The sequence below is a fragment of the Anas acuta genome, chromosome 7 (genome assembly GCF_963932015.1).
Source record: "Anas acuta chromosome 7, bAnaAcu1.1, whole genome shotgun sequence".
Lineage (NCBI taxonomy): Eukaryota > Metazoa > Chordata > Aves > Anseriformes > Anatidae > Anas > Anas acuta.
In genome coordinates, this window is record NC_088985.1 from 37,869,063 (window position 1) to 37,892,789 (window position 23,727).

The 23,727-nt window shown below is 40.0% G+C and overlaps 1 protein-coding gene across 11 annotated transcripts; it reads left to right on the plus strand.

The window, feature by feature from the left end:
* The first annotated feature begins 1,817 nt into the window (after positions 1–1,817).
* On the plus strand, positions 1,818–22,353 carry LRRC27 (leucine rich repeat containing 27). 11 transcript variants are annotated; one of them, XM_068689347.1, is made up of 7 exons: positions 1,818–1,926; positions 4,281–4,399; positions 5,448–5,661; positions 5,970–6,100; positions 8,716–8,774; positions 15,761–15,913; positions 20,073–22,340. In XM_068689347.1, the coding sequence occupies exons 2-7, from the start codon at positions 4,326–4,328 to the stop codon at positions 20,306–20,308; spliced, it is 867 nt and encodes a 288-aa protein (XP_068545448.1). In that variant the 5' UTR covers positions 1,818–1,926; positions 4,281–4,325; the 3' UTR covers positions 20,309–22,340. The 11 variants fall into 11 exon arrangements, with proteins under 11 accessions (XP_068545448.1, XP_068545446.1, XP_068545444.1 ...); XM_068689345.1 differs by having other exon boundaries at positions 1,872–1,931; XM_068689343.1 differs by lacking the exon at positions 1,818–1,926 and adding an exon at positions 1,958–3,668 and having other exon boundaries at positions 20,073–22,339.
* Positions 22,354–23,727: the final 1,374 nt, after the last annotated feature.

Consider the following 23,727-nt stretch of genomic DNA (forward strand, 5'->3'; position numbering starts at 1 on the left):
CACAAGACATCTTTGAATATAATTCTAACTATATCTCTAAGAGGAAAAATTTGCAGCCTGGGTGACAAAGGGTTATTAGGAACAGATTGTTCTTGAAATCACCAAGAATGTTTTGAAATTACTTCTTTCTTAATTTTTCCTCTTCCTGTTTTCTATTCTTTTTGTTTTATATTTTACTCAGCGACAGGCATTTAATGAGTGAAAGTTTTGAGGATACTTTATGCATGTCTCTTTGTCCTTGGAACCCATTAACATGCCACAGATCTGATGATTTTCTTAAATGAGAGAAGAAAGGAGAGCTGGGACTTCTCCAGGCTCTGTTCTTCCTGGAGAAAGCAGGAGAGAAACCTTAAGCAGCCCAGAACTGCTGCAGCCAGCGATGTTCAGCAGCATGTACAAAGCGCACCCAGCCCCCTTGAAGGTTGCTGGCTAATGCCCGATCTTGCAAAAGGAGAGCAACTGCTCTGGAAGAGTTTGTCTTCTCAAATTTGTGTTAACTTCTGCATATTCCCTTTTTTTATCACTGATTTCAGAGGTTAGAATATTCTTGCACTTCACCAGCCACGAAACCATTCCTGCTTCATGGAATTGCACCTGCTGAGCCCAACTCATCAGGTTTGCATACATTCACTACCACCTTTGTTGTGTCTCGTCAAAAGCTCACAGACATGCACCAGGAAAAGCCTATATGCATTCATTTAGCTGGGAAATGTGATACCTGTTCTGCTCTAGGCCAGGCCAAACAAACCCCTTATGAAATTCCAGGATTACACTTTTAGTCAAAGGATTTGTATCAAAAATCATCATCCAATTATTCTCAAAAGCATGAGCTCTGGAAGTGAATGAGTATCCTTTGGGGTGACTGATTGTTCTCATTTCCAAGCACTGTGAGCTGCATATTTTACATCGTGCCAAAATTAGCATGAGGCAAACTGAAGATAATATTTTATTTTTTGTTTCTTAATCTCACACCTCAATTAGCTGCATGGATCCTGCAGTTTACCTCTTTATGTTATTCTCTACTGGTAGCTCTAAGTTACAGCTCCCTTTCTGTCTTTTTGCTGGCTGCATGGAGCTGTGATTGTTTCCTTCTTTCAGCAGTTCAAATCAGGATCAACTTCCCTAGTATCAGTGAATTTATCCTGAATAAAACCATTGTAAATAAAAATAGAAACGCCTGAAGTATCGTTAGATTCTTTTCGGTTATCTGTTCTCAGTGAGCTGATGAACATTTTGAAACAAAAACGCTACCAATTTTCATGAAACTGAAAAAGAGGCAAATATTGTAAGAATTGAGGCATAGAAACAAGGGGCCACCATAGGCTGACATTACACTCCTATTAAAAGCCCCTACTGATTATAGTGGCAAGAACTGCAATGTGGTTAGGATGATGAATGGTCTATTACTATGATTCTTAACATTCACAGGGCTTCCTCACCAAGAAAGCCTACTGAGAAAAAAACTATGTTTATTCTGAAAAGATTCCCTGAAAGAACACATAATTCTTTCAATAAACATTACATAGAGGGGAAATTTCATACATTTTCTCATCATTAGCATTTCTGTAAATAGTACCAATTCTGGTTTTAAAGATGCTAACAGTAATCACCAATCCAGCTGTTTCAAAGTCCTTCAAAAGTCACTCCAGTTAACTAATAATGTACTCCTATTAGGATCACCTGCAGAGGCCTGCATTAAGCGGGAGCAGGCACCACCAGCGGTGATGAAGCCTTAAAACTAAGATCTCATTCAGACTGGTGGAAAAAGGGTTACACATCTCATTGCCAGTGCGGGTCTCCTGCTGGTTCCACAGGTGCATGCTGTAGTGCAGATGGATTACATGCATTTTACCAGCAGGTGTTCAAACCCTACAGAGTGATAAAAGTGCCTGCCTTCTTCCCAACTAAACTCCTTCCCTTGAGCTGGTGAGGTAGCAGTGTGGTAGTTCAATTGCTTATTTTGTTTTTCTCTTTTACAGCCTGAAAGGGGTGTTCTGTTTAGTTTTCTGTATAGCATAATGGCTTCTCTTGCCTAACTCTGCTTTCTCCTGTGAGAGAGGGAGGAATTTATTTCTGGAACTGTCTGAACAATTCAGCTCTTCAAATTTTTAATGACTTCTAACTTTTTTCCCCTTCTTTGTTTCCTTTCATTTATGTGTCTGCTCCCTTTCTGCTTATCCATTTAAGTTAATCAATGTTTCACTAAGAAATCAAGAGCATGTGTTGATATTCTAATAAGATACTTGTAGAAATCACTCATCTTTTTTCATTTACTGGAATATTAGGAACTTATAGAAAGTAATGACTTCTTTTGTATCTTTCAACAGCTCTTTAGAAAAATGGGGGGAAAAAAAGCTTCCTTTTAGACTTAGTTGAAGTCAAATGCAGATGAAACTTAAGTAATGTAGGTGCCTACCAATCTGAAGAAATAGCTGAGCAGGGGGAATGCTTTTCTCTGAAGTTTTGTCACTTCTATGTTGAACTCTGTAAAATAATGCTGGGGGCAGTATCCTTAAAATCTGTAATCAAACAATTAATCTGCATGAGGATTTATCTGACACCATTTATTCTGTTAGCTGCATTTCTGTGGCACAGTGGAGAAGTCTTGTTACATATGATCTACATATAGATAGAACAGCACTAAAGGACTGTGGGCACCCCAGTTCTACTTCAGTGCCCCAGGGAGGCTCGCCTACATGTGCAGAGGGGCCTGCCCAGGCTCATAGGAGACAGCTAGCGACTGGTGCCAGGGCACTACATCGTGATGCATGGGGGCAGCTCCCTCTGTTCCACATGTGCTGATGCACTTGAAGTGCAGTATTTCTGTGTCAGCACTAGGGAGGAAGGAGGGCTGTGATTCAGAGTCCACCTGAGAATATCTGACTCTGAGCTCTCTCTGTGAAGACTCAACAGCTTAGGTCCTGACAAGAGAACAGTGCCAAAGCCTGGTCTTCCCAGAGACCGGCATTCTCTGAAGAACACAGAGCTTGTGATTCCATGAAATGAAATGTGTAATGCTTCTCTTCTTGCCCAGCAAAACAGCGGAGCCTAAAAGTAAAGACTAGCACAATTTCAGAGATGACCTGACGTTCATTTCAGTCTGTTGCAAGTTATGTTAAGTCTCTGCAGCTGAAGGATTAAAAAACACTCCCCAGCAACTATGGGAAGTTCTTTCAATGACCCAGCACGTTCTCTGTTTTGTTAGAAGACTGCTTTTCTGGATAGAAGAGCAGGCCTACAGCTAACCCACTCAAGCTCGTTGTTTTCACTGTTCTTCCCTGTTCTGACATCGCTTCCCTGTGATGTGCAATCACTAGGATGACTGTTCCAGATGCAGACCTGCCCCAGTATGCTGGGTCAAGATCCCCTCAAGGCTAGACAAGGTTGTTATGACAGCCTGCCCTTGAGAGATTTCTATCTGCAGAGCAATTTTATGGTATTTTTGTACATTCACTTTGTTTTGATTTTGTTTCCAGGAGAGAATTCCTTTTTTTTTTTTTTTTTTTTTAAAAAAAACATCCTTAGTTATACCTCAAGATCAGGAAAAAAAAGCATACAGTTTGTTGTTTGCCATCTCGCATGCAAACTTTTTGTTGTTTAAGTTTTAGTCATAGTTCAACTCAATTTGAAGGAGCACAGAAAATCCTCTTCTAACATGATTCAGCTAAGTTGAGTAGCTTTCTAGATTCGCTTTCTCTGCCTGAAATGCTCACAAAAACATTTGCCGATTACTGTTGTGCTAAAGGATTCTAAAGAAGTTTTGATCTCAATGTCCAGCTGAAAAAAACAACACTGCTTAAAGTAATGTCGTTAGTTTTAATCCTAATGCATTTCTTACGTAATCTTAAAATTATCCTAAAATACTTTGGGTTTTACATAAATAAATGCAATTCAGTACTTCTTTCAGTACAGTGTTTCCATTGATTCCATTTTAATGTTCATAAGTTTTGCCCTCTGGTTTACAAATATTGCTCATAATTAGAATTTAATCACCTAAGTAGCCTCAAAGAATATCTGTTCCAGGAACAGCGTAATGAAATTACCAATCATACCTTTTTTCTTGAAGTCAGCAGTAATAACACAATTAGTAGAATCTGTATTTTCGAGGTGGAGATGAATTCAGGCTGAGCGATACGTGCCTTGTCATCTTCAGCCCAGGTACCACTATGTTTTCCAGAGGCTTGTGGCCCTGCAACAAAACAGATGTGGAGGTTAAGGCCTGTTTAGTTCCAAATTTAAGCAAACTGTTCCTGTGAAAATGAGAGTATGCTGTTTTGCAGTTATCCACCAGACTATTCCTTCAGATTTCCAATGTTTCCTACAAAATGGAAGTTTTTAATGTAGTCTTTGGGAGTCAGAAGCTTCTGAGCAACAGGATTGATGGTTCAAGTGAGTACAGGTAAGAACGCTTCTAAACTTTTTTTTAGCAGAATCAAATCTTTGTATTATATTAATGCTTGAGCTATTTCAGCCTCCGGCTGTTTGTTTCCAGGCACTGCATAGGACCTAACAAGCAATCCACACTGAAATGTACACGCCTGCCCCAGGATGTTAGCGCTGGGGCTGTTTGGCCCTGTGAAGGTTTCTGCAGTTGGATGTTTCCTGCCGGCTGCGGTGTTCGGCCTGTAACAGAGTCCTGTCGGTGTTACCGTACAAGTGAAATGCTGCAAGGAAAGGGGCTCTGAGGGAAGCCCCGTGAGATACCTGGAGAACTGGTGGTGCTGAATGCAACACCGGTAGCCTTGCTCCCTGGGGAGTTTGTCATCAAGTAAAAATAATCTCCCTCGCTGAACGTGGCTTGTATTTCTGGTGATGAGCGCTGGCAGCAGCGTGGTAACGCTGCCATCCCACCTGCTGTCATTCCTGCAGTAGGTTCAGGCCTGTGAAGACCTCCGGAGCACGCCGGTACCGGGCGCTATGGCCCCGGCCGCGGGGCTGTTGCCGGGGCAGCGCTGTGGGGGTGCTAGGCCTCGGTGTGGGGCCCACGGCTGGAGGGCTCAGGGAACGTGTGGGTGACGCTGCAGCACCCGTTAAACCCGTTGGAAATTAACGAGATTTTACATAAAGGCGTTCTCGTGCTGTCTGTGTGGCAGTGTGCCACAGCTGGGCAGGGTGCAGGCTGTGGAGGAGCCCCAGGTGCCCTCGGGTCTGGCTGGGGGAGGTAAGGGAACTGCTCCCCGCCACCCCGAGAGGGTGGCCTGGTGGATGTATGTACCCATTATAACATACACGTGTACATTATAAAGTTATATATATGTGTACACACACACAGTGTGCCTTTTGTGTCACAATACGTTCCTAACACCGGGGACAATCAGAAAATAACAGAACCGAGAAGCTCGCTTTGTAGGTGTTCTGTTTCCAAAATATTGTGTGGTTTTTCTCAGGTCGTGACCTGCCTTCAGTTGATCTGTCTGAATTACTGAGCCCCTGTTTTTGGCTTGCAGACAAATGGATGACAGCTCTTACAAAGGGCTTAATGGCAGTGGTGATAACTCTGGAGATGAGTATCGCAAACAGAGCTCGTCTGGCTCCAATTCATCAGAAGAGATCAGGAAGGCCATTGAAGAGTGCATGTCATCAGCTTCAAGTACCCTTGATGTTAGCAGAAAAAATATTAAGCATCTTACCGAGGAAATATATAAACTGCCTGATGTAAAGGTGTGTGTGCTGTTGTCCTTTAATACCTTTGGCCTGAATGTAGCACAAGGCAGTAAAGGGTTGTGGCTTTGCCAGATGAATGGGAAAACTACAGATTCTTAGATACAATCTTTAATACGTGTTGTGTTTTGTTCTTAAGGTCCTTAAATCATCTGTGTAACTTAGAACCATGTATCCCTTAATTTCCTTTAACTGTTCTTTTTGTAAAAGTGTAGAGCAGTTTACAGTTTCCATGTTCAACACTGTGTGCCAAGGAACAGTTCCTCTATTTCTGGATTTAACACATGTTTATGTTTTTTCTCTATTAGCACTTTCATCTGGAGGGAAATGCCATATCGATGATTCCCGAGGATTTATTTCAAAAGCTGCCACATCTTGTTTGGCTGGATCTCCGGTTTAACAAGATTACAGCTCTTCCCCCTGGAATTGGTTACCACAGGTAAGACCATTGGTCATACAGGCAATTTAATAAAAATGTATTTTTCTTCTATTTGTCCTACTGCAATTTCATTGTAACAGTCCGACTTTTACATGGTTTTGTTTGGCATTAATCTTGGTGCAAGAGAACACTATATAAGCTTATTTTTGTTTACTAAAACACAGATGAAGTGAGAGGTCCGATTAATATTATGTTAGTGAATTTCTAAACACTTAACTTCAGAAATTTACATCCTGTTAGTATTTTTCTCCTAAGACAGAGTAAAGCTTACTGACTCTAGCTGACTAACGTTAGTGCCGCATGTGAGGTGAAAACATGGACACATAGATACAAACATCACTTCTCTTGTAAATGATAATGAGGGACAGTTTAGTCAAAGAATGTTATCCATTAATCTGTTTTTGCTAGTCATCTGACATGGTATTTAACTGTTGGAAGGATTGCTTAGCTGTCACTGATTTATCTGGGGTGTGCAAAGAAGGGTGTCCACAATGTTGCTGTGACCCTGAACAATCCACTTGCTCTCATGTTGCTGAGATTACCAAAGCTAATTTCTCACCAGTTTTTCAATGTGCTTGGACAATCCTTACTTCTCAGCTGAAGTGGAAGACCACAAACACAATCTATAGTAATTATTGGGAACAAAGGAATGATGTGTGCCCCAAGGAAAAGAAACTGACACAGGAATGCGTGCACTTCTGGTTCTAAAAAACTTTTCTGTGAAGAGTAGTAAGGAAAAGAAGACAACCCTTGAATGGTATATGCCATGGAATTTTCCAGAATTAAAAATGTGTGGCATTGAAATAAGATGCTTAAGGTTATTTTAAGGTCAGTTGTTTGGGAATGATTATATATTCAACTCCTGATTAGAGAAATACAGTAAATGAAGGCTATGCCTCTAAAAATAGCTGAAAAATGCCGAGCCTAATGTCTTCATCTTTTAAATAGCTTTAATAAATTATTCTTAAAATGGATGGGAGTGATGTTATAGCTTGTGAATTATATGGTCATCATTGTACAACTGGTTGAAACCCTGTGAGACTAAGGTATTCACTACGTGTCTTCCTAGAAGATACCATGCCAGCCATTTGTCCCACCGTGTGATATACTTGTTTGTATTTTTTCACAGCCTTCGAACAGCTCAGATTTAGGAAATGCTTATTAGAAATATTCACTAAATATTACTTGAATTCCTCAATATCATCACTTCATTTCATTGTTATTAGTTGCTGGAGTGAAAAAGTGCATTTTACCTGGTATACAGCAATGCCTAAATTATTAACGAATTCGGGGCTTGAAGTGGGGAGTCCCTTGCTGCTTCCAAGTTTGTTTTAAGCTGAACTGGATGCTTTGCTTTACAAATATGAATGTGGTGCTTGCATTTTTCTGACTGAATTGAAATGTCTTAAAATATTGCCACAAATGTTAATCCAGTGTTGAGCAGCTGCCAAAATGTTTGTTTTGTTTTCTCTTTACTAGAGGTAAAGAAATATTATGACAATCTACCAAGCTTTCTTCTTGATTTTGTTGAATTTTAACAGTAAATAAGTCAAATTGCAGCACTAGTAAACAAAACACATTAACTTTCCTAGTAGGATGATGCTTCATTTATAGCATGGACAGTGCTTTGTCTATAGAATATCACTTGATCTGATACATTGCCAGATATTAAACTTAAAAACTACTGAAAAAAAATCTTATTAAAATGACAAACTGAAGCAGTCAAAATTAGGAAATTCTTACTGCTTTTTTCTAGTAGTCTTCATTTCATAGCTGCTTTAATGTCAGTACCTGTATGCTACAAGGGGAAAACGAGACAACCTCCCTGCTTTTGGACAAAATGTCCACCCTATCCTCAGCGCTTGGTAGCTCAAAAGTTCACATCAGAAACGCTCTATGTAGCAGTGCATGCAGCAGTTCTGGACACTTCACTTACTAAACAATATCAATTGTTTTCCAAGCACAGGCAAACTGATAGTTTTTCAAAAGCTTTGGGTTTGTCTAAATGTTAGAAGACTTCCAAAATGTCATGTGTGACATAAACCCCATAAATGTTTGTATTTGAGATGAATGCCTGACCCATGCCAAACTTCTAGGCTGCTTCCAAGAATAAGAAAACAAGCTTTTAAAAAATAAAAATAGTTTATGAAATTAAATACAAATAGGGCATATTTCTTTCTAATATCATTATCAAAAATGGCTGAACAGTTTTAGCTCAAATGTAGCCTGAGGAATGTACTCAACAAAGCAAACAGTTGCAGCTCAGCAAAATCATAAACAACTGAAAATGATGAGTTTATAATTGGAACAGTCAGTATCAGAGTTTAAAGTGATAAGCTTTGCAAAGAAAGATCAAATACTAAATACGGAAGGAGTACATAGTAATTCATGGGCATAAAAGCAAACTTCAGATTGACATACCAGAAAGCTTTGGGGGTATGTCATTTTTCAGCACTGATGTTTGCAATGGAGAGCCATGGATTTGCCTTCTGGTTCCCTTCTGTAGTACAAAACAAGCAAGAAGAAAATTAAGGAGGAAAAATATTCTCATGTTTCTGCTTAATTAAATGAACTTTGCTTTTACCATCACAACTCTTTTCTGTTTTATTGCAAAGGCAATTGAAAACTCTGCTTTTAGAAGGGAATCCTATAAAAGAGCTGCCCACAGAGCTTGGTAAGTACCCACTGATGTCATAGACGCTCGATTCTGTAGTTAGACTTTAGAATACTTTGATGGGTATCTAAAGAATGATGTTGCAAACATGGGGGTGGGGAGGGAATTAGTTTTGTTAGAGCACACATAACAATTCTCCTCACTGAGAAGGGAAAAATGTAATCAAATGTCTAGGATTTTGGTCAAAAATGGTTAATATTGTTTCTCTGAGTAAAGCTGAAGCAAAAAGAAACATTTTTCAGAACTCTCAGAAGTCTTGGGGTGTTCTCACAGTCAGACATTTCTAAATGCAATTAGAGTTGAGAACTTCTGCAGCAGCTTTTTACAGTTTCAAACTTTAAAAACATCTCTAGCATTATAACTCCTCTTGCGCTAGCAGTTACTACTTGGGAATCACAAGTATTTCCGAATCAAACGCTCCTAAGGAACACTGAGCAGGTTGTGCAGGTTCCTGGATTGGCCTGAGGCTGCTCCTGGTGAGCTGGAGCTGAGAATGGAGACTTCTGAGGGGGGGTCCCTATTCCTCGTCCTGCCCCTGCAGGGCGCAGAGCCCAGCGCCCCTGAGACTGTCAGTCCTCACAGCAGAAGTCCTGACTTTTTGTTGCTCAGCACTGTTTGAAGTTGTCTGAGCTTTAAGACTGCTGTTGTACTTCAAAGACTAACCTCCACAGCTACACCTTGATTCTGGGCTTGTCACCAAACAACTGGCATGATCTCAAGCTGGCCACACAACCAGGCCCAACTTCCTTCTGCTTACAGAGCTGATGTTTGGCTGCCCTTTGCCAAGGTCGAGCTGAGAGCTGCTTGCTGTCACGTACATCCTCACAGCTGTTTAAGATCAGCCACGTTGGCTCCTGTGCTTCACTAGACTCCGTTGTTCATGTTGAGTTCCCTGTACTCTCTGCACGAGGTATCCTGCCTGTCTGAGGTGACATCCCTGCTAGCAATCAGGACGTTCCCAGGTCTGTTCCCACCTGCTGGGGCCAGCTGGCATGAAGTGACCTGTTCCTACATAACCACACTGCCCCAAACAGTATGCAGCACCCCCTGGGTTGGAGGTCTGCAGCTTCAGTGCTCCTGGGCCGCCTGCAGGCAGTGATGGGGAGAGAGACGGCTTAGTTATTCGTATTAAATGCTATGAAAGTATGTTCCCTTCCTGCTCTTTGGGCAGTGCGTTAAGAAAACAAGCAGGTGCAGCAGAAAAGCAGAGCCTTCCTCACAGCTGTTCTGGGTTCAAGCAGTGTACCTTTGCTAAGATTTTGGCAGAAAGCATTGCTGGTGCAATGCTGATGCTTTGGCTTTCCGTGTAGCAGTTACACTGGGGGACTCCTGCCCTGTGCAGGGTACGTGCATCTCCCCTGTTCTCACCGGCTGAGCAACTGAGGGGTACCAAAAAGGATGCCAGCCTTCCCGCTGGGTTTGAGGTCTTTGTTCAAGCCACAGCAATTGGAAGAGAGCACTGCAGGTTTTTTCAGGGCAGGATTTGTTGGGCAGCAGTGAAGCGGTGACAGATGGCTGGAGGCATTCCTAGAGGCTGGCTGCAGCCAGGCCTCCCCAAGCTGTGCGCTCATTAGCGGGTAGCGCAGTGACACCCCGACTGTAGGAGTGGCCCAAGCCATGCTGCTCTGCTCTGCCAGTTCGGATAGCACAACTTCGGCATCGTTTGCTTAATCACTTGCCCACGTCCACGTCAGGATTTCTGAGTCGCGAGGATCTTGGATGCAGCTGGCAGGAATGTTGTGCTGGGGTGATGCTGCCCTGCCATATGCCTTGCTTTGCATGAGCCGTCAGTTCCCTTGGCAAAGGCTGTGTGTCCGTGGCATTGCCACCTACAGGGTAGTGTTTAGACACAGATAGATCCATACGAGATGTGCACAGCTATGCCTCCTCCAGCTCCACAGCAGCTGAGCTGCTTCAGTCTCGACTCTTTACATAGTGGACAGCGTGAGACTGGGACTGGCACAGGCACAGTGGTTTGAACCTTGGCTAAAGGAGGGTGGAGGTAATTCAAGGATTTGGCTTAATCCAGGTTACTGAAGTCTTTTTCTTTCCCTGCGGTGGAGCTGTGCTTCTCAGAAGTCCCCTGCGTGTCCTGGGCAGCTGGCATAGCAGGCTTCCTCTCCACAGTGATGGGGACATAGATCAGTAAGCAGTCCATCTGAAAGGCTGGGAGGAAAACCTGGGAATTGTGCCTGTGACAATGTGAGTCGCTGTCAAAACCTAGTGTATTTTTACAAAACACTCGTGTTTTGACAAGACAGCTTTTTCTTACAATATCATGTTTCATAAGCTAATTCCCAGCCCACTCTTCCTCCTACCCTTCCCTATTGCTCTCTTGTCTGTACACTTGCCATCCTAACCACCTATATCAAGAAACAGAGTAGGAGCTAATGCTGACAGCTTCAGCACTAGCTTAGTTACCATCCTGCAGTGTCCATTCCAGGGCTGTTGTCTTCTCTTTTCTTAGTACGAACCCCAGTTTTCTGGTGCTTGTATCATAAATGCCAAACAAAGTTTGTGATGTAAACTGGGATGAGTTGGGAGGATGATGCAGGATAACCCTCCCAGCTGTTAAGTCTTCATCTCTTGTGTATATTTCTCAACTACATCTGGAATGAATTTGCAGTGTTTACCCTCATTTATTGATTTTTTTAAAAAATTTTTTATTCTTAGAACAGGTAGCTTTTAATTTAAGAAAAAAAAAAAAGCTTTGGGAAGGGAGCAGAAATCTGAGTGGTAACAGCAGTTCTGTTTCATACCTGTGGCTGTTCCTAGAGCTTTTGTACGGATTCACCTGATCTGTGCAGAATTACCATGAGTTCTGAATTTAGTTATCAGAGATGAAAAATTCTTTGTCAGCCACCTTGTTCTCAGAGGTGATCTTAAACTTCAGTGTGCTATGTGCTAGTTGGGAAGTGTTGTGGGGTGGCTGACACTTGGTGTACGTGCCTTCTTTTTTCAGTACTGCCAGTGGCTCTCTGGAAAATTCAGGTAGGCTCCTGAACTCGGGATAAGTCACCAGACTGCCTGTGCCTCAGTTTCCCCTGCTGTAAAATGGGTACAGTGATACTTATTTTAGGAGGCTTAAAAAGTAAAAGCGTAGTATTACTGCATCTAAGCATCCTTTAGAGTAATTTAGGAATACTTCTAAATAATGAAGGATCTCAGCAAGTGATGCAGGCTAAAATTTAAGTAGACCATTTGGAAAAGGATGCTGAAAGGTAGAGAGCTGATTTGCCATCCTCCCAGTTATGCAAGTTGTCAGTGCACACTGCCACATCATGCTGTGTGCGTTGTAGCTGCGTGTCCTGTGGAGCTCTCCCACTACAATCAAGTCATGTTCAACCACGAGTGGTTTTCAGCAAGATAAAATAGACTTCGCTTTTCCAATACTGAAGTCATCTGTATGATTCATTTTGATAATTTGTTTAAAAATAGATTGAGTTTCTTCATACTAAACTATTTTAAATCTAATTGTATTCCCAAATAGTTCTTTACATGCTGCATCTTCAAAGCCATTTATTCTTGCTGGTAATGTAACTCTTCCACTTCTGCATTATATTTTATAACTGTTTGAAGTAATTTTCTAATTTGTGAATCATGATTGAATGGAAGGCATTTTGGTAATTAGCTCTCTCAGAAAGCTTGTTTTTAGAGTGGTAGAATACAGTCGATTTGCTAAGCCTCTAAACTTCCACATTGCTCACCATCAGTACCTCACTGAAAACAATCAATATGACTGGAGTGTTGGCAATGCTTGCTTTTTTGACAAAGGTGTGCTCATACACAAGTTCTCTGGACATATTTCTTTACAAAACCAACAGCAGTAATTGCAAAACAGCATATTCAGTCTGCAATAAACACGGATCTTCAGTGTTAGGCATGTTTGTTGCTACCTAGCGTAATTATGTACACAGCACTGCTCTTCTCAGGTGTTCTCTGTTTGTAGTCGTCATTCATCCTTTACGCCATTGATCTGTAGCACCAAGTAATTCCTCTCCAAACCTTCCCCAGAAGTTTCCTCCTCCTGTGAGACACTGGCAGGCTGATCCAGTTCTCTTCCCCTGCGTTACAGCAGAGCACTGTCTGTGTGGCAGCCAGCGCGTGGTGTGCATGCAGTGCAGTTGTTTCCACCTAACCCGTTTGGGTGCAGTTTCTCTAACTCACCTTAGTTTCAGTTTCACTGCCATTTCAGAGTAACTGCTCAGGCACTTCTGGCTTTCACTGGCTCTCAGTTTGAGTTCAGCTTTAGCAGACTTCAAAACTGTGAGGCTTCTAGTTCTAAATAAGGTCTGTGGCAGGGAAAACATAAGTTTTAAATGTTCCTGAGAAGTGAGTTGAATTTCCTTCAACTCAGTAAGTAATTTTGACATCGGGATGGGAAAACTCAACTTCTCCTCTGCTACTGCTAAATTACCTGCCAGCTCTGCCCCTGTGGCTGGTCACAGAAAGATTAACGATGGAAGAAGCAGAATGGAGTTGGAAAGTGCCAGGTGTTTGTTGGGCAGTTCAGTGAAATGGAAACAAATCTGCTTTCCCTGGGAGTAACAGGTTGTTGCATTAAATACTGCAGAGCTGCCGTGGTCCTGCATATAGCAGGTTGTACACACCATCTCCCTGAGGGGGAGAACCCCTTTGTGCATGCATCTCAAGTCTTCCAAGGGACCAGACCCAGGATTCAGCAGATCTCATAAGAAATTCCATGTTCACCAGGTTCCAGGAGAGCCCTGCCACCTGCTTCAGCTGCTCATTTCCTTCCATTACTTTTGTGCTGGTTTTTATTTATTTTTTCTTTTTAAGTGCACTTTGTCAATATTGCTGTAGTTGACTTTTCTAGAGAACTAATGTCAAATGGAGCTGTTAATCACATTGTAAAACTTGTTTTGTAACATTTCTTTCAGCTTTAATTACTGGTAATTTAAAATCTAATAGCATAGCTATTAGTAATGTATTTGGTATTTCTGCAAGATTTTACAAAAACATTTTAAAAGAGCGAATACACCATTTTATGCTGTAACAAGTAAAGCAGATAGGCGCAGTCAGCCTGCAGGAAGCAAAACAGATTAGGCTGGAAGGTCAAGCTGTGAGTGGAGATGTGGTGTGACTCCAGTCCCACTGCAATACAGTATGGGAAATACAGACCCTGATTGACTGGGCTGTCTGTTCTCAGTGCTGCACTTCCTAAATACCTAATGTAAACTGCATGTCTGTCTAAAATGTCAAGACATAATATTCCACCTTTCTTTTAGAGACTTCGTACATACATGTATTTTTTGAAAGATTTAAGACAGGAGCTCTTGTATTTTTGCCTGGATCAGGAAGTTAAAGCATTTTTTTTTTAAACCTGACTGAAAGCATTATGTAATTCTGCAAATGTGTAGCTATTGGGAAGGCAAATTTGTTAATTTTGTCTTACTTTAATGAAGCATAACTTTTGGGGGAAGATGATAAATCCAATTTCTGAAACTGTGCATCTTTTGTTCCTATTTGACCAGACAGTAAGCAGAATATGAAAAGAAAGAAGACCCTATCAGTCATTACCTCCTTCCATGTGTAACTTTATATATAGACTTCTTTACATAGCATATAATTTTATATATGTCTTGGATGCTGTGCCTTTCCCAAGAATCATAGGATAAGGATATGGGCAGATGCCCTTTCGTAAGGGATATAGGAGTAACTCATAGCACATACTTTGCTTGTGAGAGAAGCAGGAGACTGCAGCAGGCCTGCGGGATGCCTGGGCTCAGTCGCCCCTGGGAGGCTGATGATTGATGTCACGTTTCTCTGCTGTTGAGAGGAGGTAGCCCTCTGTTTCCTTGGGCAAGAACAGCTAATGGCAAGACTGGAGTGAAAAGCAATGCAAACCCAAAGATTACCGAATTAGAAAGTTAGAACATTACATTAGAAAAAAGGGAAAACTTGAAATCTTTCATACATTTCCTTTTATATATAAAAGTTATTGTTGGGTAAAAACATTGATCTATCAACACCACAAATTCCACACATTTGAGAAAGCACAAGAGCAGGAGCTGAGGGATTGTACTGGTTACCTCAGCTGTAGTGAGACAGTTCATTTTGTCTAGGCTAATCTCAGATGGGGAGAACTATTTGCTTAGAGAGAAATTAAATAGTTAAAAACAAAGAATGAAAAAAAGATCACAAAGATGCTTAGCAACTGGAGAATATATGGACAAAAAAAAAAAGTAAAAGAAAAAGCTACAAATAGTCACAAGAAGAATGACGATCTGTTTTATACAAGGTCATGTGAACCATCTTAGAAACCAAAGTACAAAATCCCTGCAGTCATCGAGGGGCAGAACACATGCCAGATGCGTGCTGTATTTCTGGTTCAGCTCACAGATGCATTGCCGTGCTGAGCGATGGTAGAAGTTCTTGGTAGAAGATACGATAGCTCTGAGTTTGAACTAAAAGGATATGAAATGATAAATACATGTTTGGTTCTGCATACATCCGGTGCAAATTCTGGAACTGGGTTTGAGCTGTTTTATTTATTTTCCACACAGAGGACTCAGTTAATTTGTAGATAGCCCTATTTGAGTACATCAAATCCAGAACGTTAAAGTTGTTAAGAATTACTTTGAAGTAGAAAGCAAACATTGTAATGTAATTCAGTCTAGTTTGTCTTAACTTTCTTGAGTAAACTGAGTATTTTCTTTGTTTTTAAAGAAAAACATAGCCCCTTGTGAATTACATAAGTAATCTTAAGTATTGCAGTGTTGGCAACACTATGTGTATAAAAAAGGATCAATTGTAGTTCTAGAAAGAGCAAGCTAAAAATGTTTGAGTTGGGCAAGTAAATAACTTAAGGCAGTCTATAGTACCTGCATGTGTGATAATGGTAATTATCACAAAATCATTATAAACGCAGTGAATGCCAGTAATTCACTCTAACGCAACTGCTAGATGTGTCTGAAAACTCACCCATCTTTCTAACTGTTTGCTAAATTACGTTGTTTGTACAGGAAGCTTAACTTCATTGACAGCCTTGAATCTGAGACATTGTCCCCTTGAATTTCCACCCAAAGATGTCATAGAAAAGGGAGTAAAAACTATCCTCTGCTTTCTTCGGGCGTCTGGGAACGACAGGCTACTCTCCATGGAGCCAGCCACTTCAGGTATGTTGGGAACACATGGATGTGCATTTACTGTATTTTGTTGTGGAAAAAAGCGTGAGCCAGGGAATGCTTCCCTTGTTGGCTTTTCGCTAGTGAGTGTCACCCTGCTCAGCACCTGAAAGGGACACTGCGAGCTGCAATGGATGATGAAAAAAATGCTTTGTTGTGCTACAAAAGCAAACACTGAGTCTCAAACCATTAAGCAGAGAAAGAAGAGGCTGTATTTTGTGTAATAAGAGGATATCTTAATTATGTGCGATGTGAGGAGAGAAACAGGACGCTTACAGCAGGGGCTGTTCTTCAGAGTCAGCAGGGAAGAAGCACGAACAGAGCTGGCTGGGCTGCTTCATTAAGGTGGCAAATGGCTTGTGTGCATGCCACGCACGCAGGCGTGGGTAAGTGTACAGGTAGATGACACTTCATAAGGGAGACAGGAGTAATAGAAATGTTAGGGAAATAAATTATGTAAGGAGCAGAAGGCCAAAACACACCTGCCTGTAGTCTCTGGGTAAGAGGCCAGCTGCAGGAAGCCCTGGCAGGTCAGCTGGCTCCAGGCTGAGGTTAGAATTAGCTTTCTTCCTGTTCTGTACAGCCAGCTGGCCACGTCCCTCACAGGAGGTGAAGGGAAGGGGGAAATACGAATGGAGGAAGTTCCTTCTGCCTGCCTGTGTGTCATGAGGAAGGTGGGGATGTAATTGGTAAATTTACATACAGCCTGAAGCACAGACCTACTTTTTAAAAAATGTAGTACAAACACACATACTGTACACCGTAACTGTTGCTACAAGCTGTTTGCTGCTGTTTGTCCACGTGCAGAAGTCTGATGGCATTCTTAGGATTTTCACATGGTGTTTGAGTTCACGTTCAAAGACAAGTACAGCCTGCCTTCTATCTTCAGATCACATTTTCTTTTTTTTTCCCCTCGTTATTGCAGCAATAAATTTACATTAGGAGGGTAAAATTTAAAAGCTGTCAGCAGAGAGGAAAAGATGCAACATCATTTGCAGTATTTATGGTCAAACAGATTCCAGAAGTCATTAATAATAGAAATACTAGTCATATTCCCATGGAAGACCTCTTCTCACATTTAATCTTTCCTATAATGAAACCTAATGACTGTGGATACCATTGGTATCAGATTGGAATTAGGGATGCCAAAATGTGCTATTGTTAATGGGAACTCCGTAAATTCAGAGTATGAATGAACCACTTAAAATTCTAAGCAATATGGTGAAATACATTAAAAAAAAAAAAAAGGTTTGAAATATCATGATACTGAAAATGAAGACAAAATATGTAAGGATGATGACTGTGTTTCTTTATCAATCTCAATTCCACATATGGTGCTACTGAAAAATAGTTTGGAGTAAGAATAAAATATCAGATGCTTACCATTCACTTTCAATGAGAATTAATGCTGCTCCTGGATATTCAAAATTATGCCTTTTATGGATATCAAAGCATTTTGTTAAGCAATCTGTGTCAGGGTTGAAATGTATTGGAATACATCAGTCCAATTAACTGCATTTTCTGTAGCTTTCAAATGGACTTCTGGTACGCAAAATATCAAAAACTGTGGCAAAATGCTCAGTAGAGCACAAATTCTTACTGATCTGAATTCGCTTTACAATGTGGAAATTAATTTCTTTGAGCATTTTTTCTTGTTACTTACCATTGTGTGTTTTTTTTTTGTTGTTTTGTTTTTAATAGGATAGTAACAAAAAAAATGTCCTTTTGTGTGAGATTAAAGAAGTAAACCCCCTAACCACAAGAAAGTGCTCATTTAGGGACATCTGGCTAGGTATATTTAGATACTCTACAACTAACGGTAGCAGAGAGTTAGGAGTTCAGTAATGAACTAAAAGAGGTTTTTTGGTTTTATTTTTAAGGATGTGGAAACTATGCAAATAGGCTGTCTCCTTTTTATCTGTGTAAGATGAATCTCTATTATTTTTCAGTTCTCTCTCTTTACTCGGCAGTAGCAATTAAGAATTAATGACAGCTGATCACCCTTGAAGCTTGTATGGGAAGTGAGAGTTCTGCTTGGCAATTAGCAGAGTGGTTTCCAACAAGGGTGTATTGTTTTTATAGTAACAGGGACTTATACAGATGTCTCTCCAAGTTCCCATATACATTTATTATATGCTTTCTTTCAAAAGGAATAACTAATATACTTGAAACACTCTAGTTATTTTGTTTTTAACTCCCTTTCAGTGGTACACAATCTTGAAAATTTTGTGGATTTTTAGTATTCTTCAAAATAGCAGATCTGAGGCATTTTTTCTTCTGCTTTTTTTTTGTCTGCATAAAAATATGGGATTGCATTATGTTCTACTTAATTCAAGCACAATAGATTATAATGACAAAAAAACTGAAGTATGGTCTGCATAGCTCTATAACTTAATTACATTATGTTTAATGTTAGTTTAGGTAGTGGTATATTTAAAGAAAAATAATCCCATGGACTTTAATATTTAGAATCTGTGGGCATGCACATGAAGTTTGGGAACCTTCTGTAATATGCAGGAGTTTTTTGCTCCCTCCCACGTGGCCCATCTGTTCGTGTTGGATGGGAGCAGTATGTAAGAAGTAGTATATCCATACTTCATGCAGAGAGGATGACAGAATGTGCCTTGGAATAGCGCATTCCCTCTGAATGCGAGAAGAGGAGGGATGTGAAATCCAGTGCGTTCGTTCTCTGGGAGTCGGGAACCTCCCCAGCCTGTCGTCTGTGTGGAGCCAGACCTTTGTGCACCTGGTGCCATCTCAGCATCACAGCCAAGGGAGAGCCGCGACACCAAATCGCAGCTGCTGCTGGGGCAGCCGGGGCCGGGGAGCAGCCAGAGGGGTGGCTGAGCTCTGAGCTGGGCGCTGCTGAGCTGGGCGCTGCTGCGGGCACCTGGGGGCTGCTCCTGGGAGCTGCTCGGTGCCTGCGGGCTGTACGCACAGGGCAGCGTGGGTATGCCCCAGAATTAACCATCGTCATAGAAACATGGAAGGTCTGTGAAAAGATGTGTGAAAATTAATACTTACAAAGGTGTAGCTTGAGGTAATGCTGAATTTCTTTAACCTGAAATGCCGTTTGGGATGGGCTTTGATTTTGTAATTCCACTGCATATGTAAATTGGTTATGTTACAGTCACTTCTGATTTGACTCACAGATTGCATCTGGGCACTTGTAGCATGTTCACAGTTACGTATCCGTTTGCTTTGCCTTTTTGCTTCCTCTGATACATAGAACATACTTTAACTAGTCATCATGCAGACAACTCTGAAGCCAGTCATGCACGGTTCATGTAATAGCTATTTATACACAAATCTACACTGAGACACTATAAATGCTGCAGAAAACTGTAGAGAAAGGAAAAAGTTGGGATTATACAGCCTTAATTCAATCCATATATGTACACGCCTTGTATTAGTCTAAATTTCCATTTTAATTTCATCAAAGTGGAGATTTCAGTGCAAAGCAGGGTTTTACATCTTTCATGTCATACTCTATCAGAAGGCACTGTCATTTATACAGTATTTGTGGCAGGGCCATATTTAAAACTTGATGGGGTCTGTGGCAGCCTCTCTGAGTTGGGCAGGTTTCAGGACAGACCCAGAATTGCCTCGTTCAGGGGGCTCCTGCAGTAGTACAGTCCCCGTAATGCTGTGTGTACACAGTACAAGCAACCAGACACCTTCATGGAATTAGAATATGGACACTATGCTGTGAATTGATTTCTGCAAGGTGTCGAGGACACACAAACTGTTAAACTGTTAAGCGGAAAGTACAAGCCAAAAGCATGAAGCACTTGAATAAAATTGCACTGTTGAATCAGCTTCTGCATACTGGTATTGACTATTTAAAAAAAAAAAAAAAAGTAAAAAGCTGGCTGAAGAGTTTGCCATACTGAGATCTGTAAATTATCGGTCAGAAGGAGGCCACTATGCTGCTCGCATGTGTCAGAGACTGTTGGGTTCCCCCAGAATACAGATAGCTTTAAACATTGTGAAAAATCTAAGAGAACAAAATATATATTAAAAGAAAAAATGACCAACAAATCCCACTTCTGTTAGACTGACGCTATCTAAACACTACGTTTTTCTTAGATAAAAATCTGACGATGTAATTGATATGTAGGATTACAGCAAACTCTTTTAATCCCCGTAGAAATACCACCTGTTGAAAAGCTAAACCTAAGTGAGCTGTTGCAATCCAGTTTGGATGTATCGGATGATTGGCCTAATGAAGAGGAAAAGCTAAAATTTCAGAAGCTGAAAGAAGAAATTATAAAAGATGAAAAAGAAGAATTTCTTGCTGGCCAAAGTTTAAGTGCAATTCGGGATCTCACCAAAGCACAGAAAAACCATGAGCTCTATCCAGAGTCAGCTGGTCTTTGCAGGTGACTAACTTTTCATGTAATGGTACATGGCAAGGATCTTGCAAGTGCTAGGAAACTGCATTTCTAGTGGAAAATGCAAAAACATTTTACTATGTGGCACTACACGCAGTGTCAAATATGTATTTGAATAAATGGTATTTATGACAAGTATATAGAATGTATTTTTCATAATTGCTGTGATTGTAAGTATTTTCTCCAAAATTAACATGATCTGTTTTTTATATTTTCCCGTTTAATTCCTTTTCCATTTGTATTTTGTTAATTGTACCCTTGAGAGAATGTGATAATACAGAATAACGAACTGTAGAATCTTGCAGATATCTTATTTTTTATTTATTTTTAATGTATGTAATGTGATAAGTAAGTATAAATGCAAGATAATACATTAAACTCATTTGCATTTTGACATATTCTTTATTTGTTATATTTCACAATATGTAATTAATACAAGCCTTCTTTGAGAGAATTTGTTGGTGAATCCTTTTTGAAACATGGAAGTACCTTTTTGCATAAAGGACAGAGTAAAGACAGTAAAAATATTCCTAATCTTTTTTTTTGTTCAGAATGTTTCGGTATTTATGATAGCAGTGATTTTTTCTGTCAGTATTCAGATACATTTTTATTGTTACTTGAAAAATATTTCTCAAAAGTACTTTTTTGGTAAACTGGAGCAGACCATTTTATTATTTTATTTTTTTTAAGTGCTGGCCTTTTTCATCAGGTTTCACACTTCAATCAAGCAGAAAAAGGGATTTTTATATTAACTGTGAACTTTCCTTCTGTTTTCTCTGTGTCACTGCTTGCCCTTTCATGTTTGAATCCATACATCTGTGCTGTCACTCCCAGAAAAGCAATACGATACTGACTGTAATTTAACTAAAGCCATGTGCTTAACTAGCACTGAAGGAATAGGGGGGAAATTTAGAGTTATTTATTTCTTTAGTAAAATTGCTAATTTCCCTGTGTGTATGTCCATTATTGGGCCTACAGCTTTTCTTACGTGAAAAGAACCTGAAGGTGGCAGTGTGTCTTTACTATATGCCTCAACGTAAACTTCTCTGAAATCTTGCGTTTCCCTAATTCTCATTGTTTTCTACACTTTATGTAGACATAATTATACACTACACGGTTTTTGACACCAATATTCTCATTGGGTGCTTTTTTGTTTCTGAAAGCAGAATAAGGAGAGTATGGAAAAAAAAAATCTTGTAGAATTCATACTTTGTGCCTGCCTGCTTATCCTCATAGTAAATCATTGGGCTTAGAGTATTTTCTATGAAGTAGTTCATTTGGTAAATTACTTAAACATGTTTGAATTTAGATATTTTTTGTGCTTATACTGAAATAAAACCAACTGCGCATATGCTTAATTAGGCAGCTCATTGAAGTAGGATGCTTTGGGAATTTGTTGCACTTGAAGTTCTACCTGTTGTGATTCCTGGACTGTCTTATGCTTTGGCAAAGGATCGCTAGCAAATTAAAAAGACTGCTTTTGGAGTGTATTTATAGCTCCATTACTAAATATGCAATATCTAATTAACAAAATCAAACTTTACATTTTAAAAGGAGGATGTCCAGACAAAGGAATAAATTCGCTGAGCTTCTGTCCTGTGATAGGATGATTCAGGCAAGGCGAGGGGAGAAGAGCAGATCAGCAGCAGCACAGGAGCTAAAAGAAGAGCAAGCTTTATTTAAGCAAAGGAAAAAGCAAGTATTATGTCACTATTTTTTCAAAGTCATTACTTAGTTTCTTAACAGATTGCCTAGTTCACCATTTATAAGGAAAGAAGTAATTTCAAATATTTTAACTTACAAGTGGAAACTTGAGCGAGCTTTCATTTACAAAATACAGTGCTCAGAGGCAACAAGAAAGGTGTCTATCAAATTTCTTGCAGGCTTGCTCATGGAACTCCATGATTTCCCATTGGATTGAGTAGAAAATCCTTTTACAGTTAATTCATACTTTGTGTTACATTCCATATAAACATAAACTAAGGATAATATATATTATTGATATTGTTTGTTAAAAAAATAATGTATTGGGTATTATTATAGTTGACAAATAGTTTTAGAGAGACAGTGGAAATAAAGGAAGAGAATTATTGTTTAATACCAGACAGTGGTAGTATGAAGAGAAATAGTCTGAAACTTAAAATAGAAAAAATCACCAGAGAAGCACTGTGGACATTCAGAATCAGAGTAAATATAGTTTTAATAAGATATTTACTGATGAAACTTAAAAGCGTGATGGGTCAAATTGTTACCAAATAGAATTTTTTCTGGTACAACTGTTTAATTTTTCTTTATGTTCACTCAAATTTACTCAGTATCTCAGCTTGCCAAGTTTAAACTATAGGTCAGAGATGAAATGTTTACCTTGTTACCAGTCCTTTGGGCAATTTAATTACTGCGCTTGGTTTACTCGGCTTTTGTTTGAATCTTTGTCCTGCTCTTTGATGCTATATTCCTCCACTGAAGTCGGAAGTGACGGTGCATCTTGGCAGTTTTCCTGCTCCTGTGGTAAATTAACATTTCATAAAGAGGCTCCTGGTAGTTTGTTTCTATTGTTAGGGATCACCTCTTTAAAAGTTTGCTGTAAATTAACTTTTTCAGCAATAAAGAAATGCGTCAGGACTCTCGAAGCTATGTAAAGTGGAATAACGAAAAGAAAGAAACATTTAGATTTTCACCTCCAAATGCACATATGGTATGTACCAGAGAATAGCAAGGTAGGATGTTGGCAAATACAATCCATTAATTTGATTTCTTTTCTTTATAGCCTGTATACTGAAGTTTAAAACTTAAGAGGAGAAAGCCAGAACTTTAAGTGCCAACACTCAAAGTCTGTGGCTTTGCAGACCCCTTCTCAGATGTCTGTGTGGCTTGTGACTCCTGCAGCCCCATGTGCAGTGTAGGAGTTGCTCAGTTCTGCACGCTGCTACTCAAAATCTGTAGTGGCTCCAATAACCAGGCTACTTGGAGGCGTTAAGACAGAAGGGCGTATGTTTAAGTATTTATTTAATTTTTTAATTATTGAAAGCCCCAATATGAGGTGTTGCATCTGCCAAACCAAATTTGAAGTGGGCTGGATTTTCTGTAATTTGTAAGCTGGTAGGACTGCCGGGAATTTGTAAAGGCTGGTGAACGAGAGGAGGGGACCTCGCTTCAGGTCCTTTTTGAGGTGTGTATTAAAGGCCTGGCAAGATTTTTCCCCAAAGTAACAAACTTTGTTAGAGATTTTTATTCTAAATTGTGTTATTAGTTTTACTATTAGATTCTCATTTCTTTTAAATAAATATTGGAAAAGTTGAAATACTGAAAATGAATGCACAACATTTTTCCAGTGCTCTGGTATGAAAATGAACTGTAACACAGAGTAAGGCGTTTGGAGATAATCTTCTAAGGAACTTGAGATGCTCTACT